This window comes from Gadus chalcogrammus, chromosome 11, assembly GCF_026213295.1.
Source record: "Gadus chalcogrammus isolate NIFS_2021 chromosome 11, NIFS_Gcha_1.0, whole genome shotgun sequence".
In the NCBI taxonomy this organism is placed as follows: Eukaryota; Metazoa; Chordata; class Actinopteri; order Gadiformes; family Gadidae; genus Gadus; species Gadus chalcogrammus.
The window spans coordinates 6,431,966-6,441,805 of NC_079422.1; the positions used below are offsets into that span (position 1 = coordinate 6,431,966).

The window sequence follows — 9,840 nt, forward strand, 5'->3', positions numbered from 1 at the left end:
CTCTGCTCCATTTCACATCTTTTTTCCAAGGGGAGGATAACAGAATCGAAAGAGGTGAAAACCATTATAAGTCGGGGCATGTGTAGATTTTCAGTTATGCCGATGGGGAGGTTGTCTGTCTCGTCCATGCCAGTCGCAGTGAGCGTGACGTCACATACGAGACGTGTAGTCTCTCATTGTGTTTTCTCTACAGCCTTTAACTGAATAATTGCAAAATAAACGGTCAAACTCTTGGCATGAAAAATTATAATTTAAATCCACAAAAAACATACGTGTAATCGAGGGCATATAAAGACTGGGACCAGAAAATAATGACCCTCTCCATTGAAACCCATTCATATTTTACGATCTCAGAGGTCCCATAGGGGTCTACTGGAAGGGGCGGACTTACGAGCTCTATTGCCAACTACTGCAGCTGCTGATTCCATCTCTCCAAGTTAAAAAGTAGGGGACCCCACCCCAAACCAATTGGAATAAGTGTACACATGTCAATTATAGCGGACTACACCACCTCTTCCACACGGAATTCTCTACCGATCAGAGAATAGTATTCCGATTGAGGCGTATATTAATACGCCTCAATCGGAATACAATTCTCTGATCTGTAGGATTAATTTATTAACGTAATTTGCTCAAAAAGCAGGAAAGGACCAAGCTGCTGAAAGTTGGACCATTATTCATCTCTTTCCCAGATATTTTAGTTTTTTTATTGTGGTATCGGTTCAGTATCGAGTATCGACGGCAGTATCTCAGGAGGTAGAGCAGGTTGGCTGATAACCGCAAGGTTGATGGTTCAATCCCCGGCTCCTCCTAGCTGCGGTCGAGGTGTCCCCAGAGCAAGGCACCTAACCCTAACTGGCTGTCGCCTTTGCATAGCCACTGGTTAAAGAAAAATCGCTATTTAAATGCAGTCCATTTACCATTTATCGAGGTATTTTCGGGCAGGTATCGCAGTCATAATTTTGGTATCGTGCAACACTATAAGGTTTAGTAACATTGCATTGAGCGGCTGGTTATTTTTGGTAGTAATGTTTTATAGTCATTATTGTTAAATAATTACTCGTTAAATGCTTTGTTATTATGGGGAGATATTGTGTTTGAAACTGCCACAGCGTTTCTCTTGCGAGACAGGGCAAAATAAAGTTTCCATTTTGCGACGGTATGTATATATTAGGGCTGGGATAAACGATTATTTTTTAAACGATTAATATAGCGATTATTTTTCGATGCATCGATTAATCTAACAATTCATTTTTTCAGTCCGATTCGATTATCGATTATCTCCCCATTAATTGACTAATAGCAATTTATACATGTTGATTTACATATCTGAATGAAAAAAACATGAATTCCTTTACACTGCAATGCATGTTTATCGCCTTTAAATTCCAAAATAAAAGTGCAAAGTAATGCATTCTTAGAATTCTACGGTGCTCGGTCATCTGCAGCTGCTCCCGGGAGGCGCCTCTTCAGGTGCTGGTGTATTGCCGTGGTGCTAGAATGGAAAGCCATCTCCATTTTGCAAAGACGACATATCACGGAAACGTTTCCTTTTACATTAAAGAATTCCCATACTTTAGAGGCACGAGTGCATGGCGCCTTGCACTTATGAAAGTCTGAGGAGCCACTCGCGTTGCTACTACGCTCCGGCGCCGCCATCTTTGTTTTGGGTTTTTCGAATCGACCCGCATTTTTCGCGTCGATGTTATTTATGCGTCAACATAAATTTATCAGCGATTAAACTAATGCAGTGTACAATTAAACATTTTACCACACAGGGGCAATATTTAAATTTGCGGCTCCTCCACCGCAATAAACATCCCGCTTTGAACGGTGAACTCTTTACGCCCAGCAGCTATAAAAAGCTATAAAAACTACAAAATGACTATTAACGCAGGCTATGTGGAAAATGCGCCGACTTTGGCTCAGCCTGGCTCCGCCCTCTTCCGCTACGTAGCCAAGATGGCTGCCGTTGAGTACGAAAAGTGTACATCGCCACACTTCGCGATTTGACCGTTTTCAGTACACTTATTTTCGCCCGATCTGAATCGGAACGCCCTACGTACTCAAACTTAGACTAGTAAGTATGGATATTGGAACACGGCGATGTAATCATGAAGCGGACGAGGCCACGGCGAAGTCTGGTGTGATGGGACCATTATGATTTAAAAAATGACTTCTTGGGGACCACTATAGGCCTACCACTCAAGGCGAGGTTAGTATCGAAGCAGAAATAAAGAACTTTCTGAGCCCCTGGATTGTGGAAAGTTGTTCCCCCGCCTTGCCAAGTTAGCACGGAGGTACTTGTGCATCACGGCAACGTCGGTCCCCTCAGAGCGGGTGTTTTCGGCGGCTGAACTGACGGTCACCAGGCTGCGGTCGCGTCTGACCCTAGAGCATGTCAACATGCTCATCTTTCTGAACAAAAAATCTGTAGAATGGTTGGTTAAGTTATAACATGATTGTTTTTTTGATATTATTATTGTTATTATTTTGGGAAGAAACTAGGGTTGTGTTTATTTTTTGTTATGTTTATGAGCACCGGCTTCGAGCTGCATGCTCCATTGCTTAGAGCAGAGTAGCGCATAACTATTGAACGGATCTGGTTTAACTGAGATGTTCATCTAATAATTAAGATCCCAATGAGGAAAACGTGCTGCATTTGTATTTATTTCATTTTGAATATATATGTTTTTTAATTTTAATGTAAAATATTAACGATTAATCAACTAATTGATCGTTAATTCTCCCGACGATCGACTAAGACAACTTAATCGAATGCCCATCCCTAATATACACAGACACACACGCACACACACAAACACACACTAGGGATGGGTCAGAATTTTCGATTATTCGTTCCCGAGGGTCAAAGCCGATTATTAACATTTAGACCGATAATATTCTTTCCCATTCAAATAAACAAGAATTAATGGACTGAAATAATGTTGGACACCTCGAAGGGCATTATCCCGCTTATACCATGCACTTACAAAAGAAAATAAATTAAGACCATTCACTTATAATTATAATTTTGTAGTGGTGTTCAAATTCTCAGTGGTTAATTTCATGCACAATATAGTGCACTTAAAATACCCAATAAATAGTGAACGATTTCGAACACGGCTCATGTTTCAAAAAGTGACGCGAGTCAGTGGAGGGGGGGCAGGCAGAGACTGTGTGTGTGAGCCGGAGGCAGAGCGGGAGAGACATAAGCAGAGTTACGAAATAGCAGGCGGCAGGCGTGGTTCGAAACTGGTGTTATTTGGAACAAATGTGCTGTAATTTCAACGCAAATTAAATTATATCGATATTGGCGATATGGTCTCGTTTGAAAAAATAGATATATTTTAAATATCGATATATCGCCCAGCCCTACGGGAGGATAATGATTGTTCCAGGTATTAGTCAAACCCTCAGGCGTTAGAACGGGAGGTATTCTAGTCTACTCAGCTATGAGCCAGAGAGCTAACGTTATGCATTGTACATATTTATAATTCGAAATTCGTCCCTGCCTTCCTACCACAGATACTAGAGCATATAACGGCGTTGTCTGATTAGTTTAATTCATTTTTCACAATTTACCAGCTCTCGTTTTGAAGACCGATTCACAGCGCCATTTGTTTCAATGGGAATAGCGACAGTCTATAATTTCAACATAAAGGGTACATACTTATAATTTGAATTCGTCCCAGCCTTTATACCACAGATACTATAGGTTATATAACATATGACCACCTTTTCTGATTACAGTTTAATGCATTTTTCACAATTTACCAGCTCTCGTTTTGAAGGCTGAACAGACAATTTGACTGGAACTACTTAGCAGATAGTTGTTTTTTTACGTTTAAGATATTAAGTGATTTCTTGCAGCTGATCCATGACTGCCTTTGTGAATGTCTGCACACATTGAATAATCGAATATTCATTCATACCACCCACAGATTATTCGACCATGAAAAATGTGAGTTATTCACATCCCTAACACACGCAAACATAAATACACACACACATACACACGCAAACATAAATGCACACAAACACACACATGCAAATACACACACGCAAACATAAACATTCACGCAAGCATAAATACACACACGCAAACATCAATGCACACACGCAAACATCAATGCACACACACACACACGCAAACATCAATGCACACACACGCAAACATCAATGCACACACACGCAAACATAAATACACAGTGCACACGCAAACATAAATACACAGTGCACACGCAAACATCAATGCACACACACGCAAACATCAATGCACACACACGCAAACATCAATGCACACACACACACACACACACACACACACACACACGCAAACACACACGCAAACACCAATGCACACACACGCACACACAAATGCACACACACGCACACATAAATGCACACACGCACACAAATGCACACACAAATGCACACACACGCACACAAATGCACACACACGCACACATAAATGCACACACGCACACATAAATGCACACACAAATGCACGCACACACGCAAACATACATAAATACACACACACACACACACACACAGGCAAACATAAATACACACACGCAAACATTAATACACAGGTTGATTTACGATTTTACAGCAACACAACCCTCGAAAACAAGCCCTTGTATTTGTTTTGCATCGTTGTATCACTAAAAGCCCTGCCAGCGCCTCACCACTCTGACTGCCCCGGAGGCCCTGATGTAAATAGTCTGGGTAGCAGTTCCCTAACAACTTAAATGGTTTAATGGGCACTGCTGGAATCAAATAGTTAAGCGTTGCAACTATCTCGCAATGGAGGTAGTTAATTTTTTGGGTCGTCATTGCTGGATGACATAATGGCCAGACATATCAGTACTAAATCAGGGTTTACAAGTGCAAAGGACATCAAATCAGCAACGCTTTATTTGTTTTGCTTCAGCCGAACGTTAGCTAGCTAGCAGGGAATTAGCCGTAGCTTGCGACTCACATTTCTTCAGCCACTTCATCCAGTACCGCACAATTAGAGTGTGGTATTTCTTGTTCTCAATGCACCATGTTGAAAGCCCCTGTATCGACTCCATGGTGTTTGATACTCCTTGAAAACGACGGTCCAGAGACGCTTCCAAAGCAGCCGTGGAGGTGCGAGCCCCATGGCCGCTTGCAGCTCCAGAACCGGCCGCCATCTTTGTGTTTGTCTCTGCAGGTCATCCGCTCCTCGCGATGTTCAAGAGACCAACCGAGGCACCAACGGGTGCACGCGCTGCAGCCAGTGTTGCCAGATTGGGCCAGATTTCCCGCCCAATCTGGCAACACTGTCTGCGGTTGCACGCCTCCCCTTCTACTTCTTCTTCTTCTGTGTCTTCTAAGACCGCGCTGCTGACGAGCAGAACGACCGGTGCATTACCACCACCGTCTGAACGGGAGTATGATGTATCATGGAGCCTGCTGAGCCTATTTGTCGTTAAAAAAAAAAACACAAACCAGAATCAATAAACCAAACTAACTCACTCACCTTGATAACAATTATGTGTTTTTATTTCTATATTTATCTTTATGAATTTAAAAACTAAATTAAAGCAATCTACGGAATGTGATTTTGTGATTTCACGTGTATTTCTTTTTTATTCTGAGTTTTAAATCTACGAAAGAGGATTAGGGCCACATGTGATTATTATTTTGGGAGTTCTGAGTTTAATCTCAGAATTCTGAGTTTAAACTCAGAATAAAAACAGCTCTAATTTTAAAGACAGAATTCTAAGGCCCTGTCCACACTGATGGTGTGTTCCTGAATCCCGAACGCGGAAGTCTGGCGTTTAAGGATTCAGGAACACACCATAACCTGGGTAAATCTCCATACGCATACATATTTATCTTTTTAGCCCTTCCGTCCTCACCAGAGTGGTAGATATAACAGAGGGGCGACACTTCCATTGGACTCCGTTGTAGCGCCTACTTCCGGGGTATGGAGCCTCGAATAGTTCCAAAGAACCATTTTACGGCGTAGGAGATCATTCATTTCCATTGCTGGCCGTCGAGTAACTTCTGAGGTAAATTGATTAAATAGCTACCTCTTTGGAATTGTCAACTGTCTATATTGTATCAGAGGCCCTTTATGATGCATATACTGATATTTATTTGTAAATTCACAGCGTAATTATATATATTTTTTATCTTGGTAGACGACCGATTGCCTGCTAGTTTGTTAGCTCAACTTCGCCATCTGTGAAGGTATCTCCAGGGGTAAATTGATTAAATAGCTACCTCTTTTGAATTGTCAACAGTCTGTTTTTTATCAGGACCTATGATGCATATACTGATATTTATTTGAATATGCAAAGTGTAATTATATATATTTTTTATCTTGGTAGACGACCGATGGTTTGTTAGCTCGACTTCGCCATGTGAAGGTATCTACACCAACAATTACGAAGTTCAGTAGTGAATCTAACTTTTATTTAGTTAGTTATTTATGTTGGATTACTAGGATCATTTAGGTTGATTTAAGGACGGCTTTTATGATGCGATAGCTAGTAGAAATAACCGTGTGTTTGTTTAATTATATCCTGGAAACTAAAAAGGGTGATGTTCAGCTCATGAAGCCCTACAAATGCCGCTGTCATGCCAAATTTGTACCGGCTGTCAAATTTGTACCGGCCTACGTCATCAGTTGTTGACAAATTCCAAACCTGCCTGGCAACAGACGACGCGATTGTCTGTTGCCTGGCAACGGGCGATCGCGTCGAATGACACAGGAAGGTTCTTGAACATTCGCGAACTTAAGTTTCATGCTCATTCATTGCACTCCTTCATTGAGTGTGACAAGACAGGTTTTTGAAACCTGCTTTAAACACTCAGCTAAATTCGATTAAACAATTCAATACAATACAAATATAACTTAAAAACAAGTGTTATCTAGCGATCCGTTATCTGTATTATGTTATTTGGTGTTCGGCAACATAAGCGCAAATGGTTTTTGAAACCTGCTTTAAACACTCAGCTAAATTCGATTAAACAATTCAATACAATACAAATATAACTTAAAAACAAGTGTTATCTAGCGATCCGTTATCTGTATTATGTTATTTAGTCTTTGGAAACATGAGCCGAATGTTTTTTGAAACCTGCCCGGCAACGGACAACCCAATCAAATCAGTTGTCAAGTTGTCAACAACTGATGACGTAGGCCGGTACAAATTTGGCAGCCGGTGTCACGTTAAAGGCCCACTATGCAACTTTTTTAGCCAAAATTACATTAATTATGCTGGTCGAGAGTTATTCTGATGGTTCTGCAACCATTTCTGGGTCGTTTGGTGGGTGTGTCATTGCCCCATGTCACCTCTCCAAGGAAAAAGCGCATATGCAACTTGCTCTGTTCGGACCGACACAATCCGGATGTGATGCAGCGGAAGTATCCAATCGCGCCTCGAAAATGTAGTCAGATTGTAGTTTCGAAAATGCTTTACGGCACAGACACACACCCAAACATGGCACCGGCTAGATATAAACAGCCAGTTGCGAGGCAATTGTTGCATTCATCATGGATCAATCGACTGATAAGGGACCCAAGAGGGGACTGTCGGTGGAACAAAAGAAGAATGGACCAGAAAAGAGATCAGACACGAGTGAAAGGGGAATGCAACTTTTTTGGCTTGATTTACCTTAATGCAACAGGCTAAGAGTCATTGCGATGGTTCTATTATACATTTTTGTTCGATTGTTCGTTGTTTCGACTCCCCCTTGCGCATCTTTGCGGGGAAAAGGAATATGTTTCTGCCGGCGACCCGCCGCCCACTCTCGCGGGAGTCTCGGGTCTCGCGAAGTAACGAATTGCTTTACGGCACAGACCCCCAAACACAGAACCGGCTCGATATAAACACAAGTAACTAAGGGATTGTTACATTCATCATAGATCAGCCGACTAAAAAGAGAGAGAAATCCAATGTCGGAGGAACAGAAGAAGAGAAAAGGGAGACTGACCGACTGAGAGGCCAGACACATGTAAACGAGTTGGGCAAGCTTTTTCAGGAATAGCGTGAACTGAAAGAAAAAGAAGACTGCAAATCAGTCCTGAGTCTCCTGTAGTGGTCGTAAAGATGAAGACCGGTGGCATTCGTCTTTGTGTGGATCTACGTGAGCCAAACAGAGCAGTGGTGACAGACAGTCAACCTTTGCCTACCATCAAGTCCAGCTCCATCCAAGCAGCAGAGACCTTACAGCGTTCATAACGCATGATGGACTTTTTCGTTTCACAAGAGTCCCATATGGCCTGGTCCCAGCCCCCAGTGCCTTTCAACGGATGATGTCTCAGATCCTGGCAGATCAACCAGGTGTGCAATGCTATTTGGATGACATCATAGTATATGGAGAGACCCCTGCGCTTCATGAGACCAGATTGAAAGCGGTCCTCCACTGCCTATAAGTGAGTGGGTTGAAGCTGAACACAGCGAAATGCCACTTCAGCAAGACTGAGTTGTCCTTCCTTGGGCATCTCGTTTCTGCCTCTGGCCTACATCCAGACCCAGGCCATGGCCAAGCTGTGACTCAAGCTCCCCCTCCTCATGATGCTCAGTCGCTAGGTTCTTTTCTTGGCCTGACTGCGTGGTATTCAAAGTTCATTCCTTACTACGCCACACTTATGGAACCTCTTCGTGCTCTACTTCGAAAGTCTACTGATTTCCATTGGACCGAGGACGCTCAAGAGACAAGCTTAAAGACATCATAGCTACAAGTCCTGCTCTTGCCTTGTTCGATCCTTCCTTGCCAACAGTCGTCACAACAGATGCGTCAAATTACGAGAACCATCAAGAGCCTGAGCTGGAGATGGTGGCTGTTGTTTCAGCTGACTTTGCAGCAGTCACTGCTGAAGACCTCTCGAAGGCCTGTGATGCATGCCCCGTGCTCCAGAAGCACGACAAAACTGCAATCACCCATGTCGCCCCGCTGCAACCTGTGCCGACTCCCACTGCAGCCTGGGAAAAGCTAGCAGTGGATATTGTGGGACCTATACAGACTGCACCTCCTGACTGCCGCTTTGCAATCACTCTCGTTGACTACTACAGCCGATGGCCTGAGAATGCCTTCTGCTCAGCTGTTACCTCAATTACTGTGAAGACCTTTCTTGCCACTGTGTTTAGTAGGGAAGGAAATCCACTTGAACTGGTCACTGACAATCGCCCTCAGTTTGTTTCAGCTGAGTTTGAATCCTTCCTTGCTGACAGAGATATCAAGCATTGCCGCAGCTCTGTGTATTACCCACAAGCAAATGGGGAAATAGAACGCTTCAACAGAGGATTCAAGTACTGTTTACAGACTGCCAGGATGGAAGCTAAACATTTGAAAGCCTTTGTAACTGAGTTTTTGCATACATACCGAGCCACTCCCCATGCCACGACCTCAGTATCTCCTGCCGAGCTACTGCATGGTAAACTGCTCAATACAAAGCTACAGAGGTCTCAGAGGTCTCCACTCCACATTAACTCTTAAAGATAAAACAAACCTGAAACAGAACATCGAGAGGAAACAAGAGAAAACAAAACGGTACACAGATCAACGACGTGGTGCAAAACCACCTTCTTTCCAAGTTGGTTCTTCTGTTCGCATTCGGAAGCCTGGAATCACTGCAAAAGGACATTCAAAATTCACCCAGCCCTTCAAGGTGGTAGCTCGGAAAGGTTCTGCCACCTACATGCTTTCTGATGGGAAAGTGTGGAATGCCATCCACCTTGCACCGACACCCTCCATGGATTCCAGTGCTTCTACATCACAGCATGATGATGCTTGTGCGCTACCAAGCACATTCTGAACCACCTGAAACTGTACCGTCCCCTTCCCCTTCTCCCA

At 43.1% G+C, this 9,840-nt stretch overlaps 1 protein-coding gene across 2 annotated transcripts in view; it reads right to left on the reverse strand.

Moving 5' to 3' along the window:
• LOC130391947 (regulation of nuclear pre-mRNA domain-containing protein 2-like) overlaps positions 1-5,283 on the reverse strand; it is a 30,710-nt gene extending 25,427 nt beyond the window's left edge. For both annotated transcript variants that reach the window (XR_008896954.1, XM_056602313.1), the window contains exon 1: positions 4,988-5,283. Coding sequence is in view for 1 of the 2 variants with exons in the window: in XM_056602313.1 (XP_056458288.1) it covers positions 4,988-5,183 (196 nt within the window). In the remaining variant the exon portion in view is untranslated. The remainder of the gene's footprint in view (positions 1-4,987) is intronic.
• Positions 5,284-9,840: the final 4,557 nt, after the last annotated feature.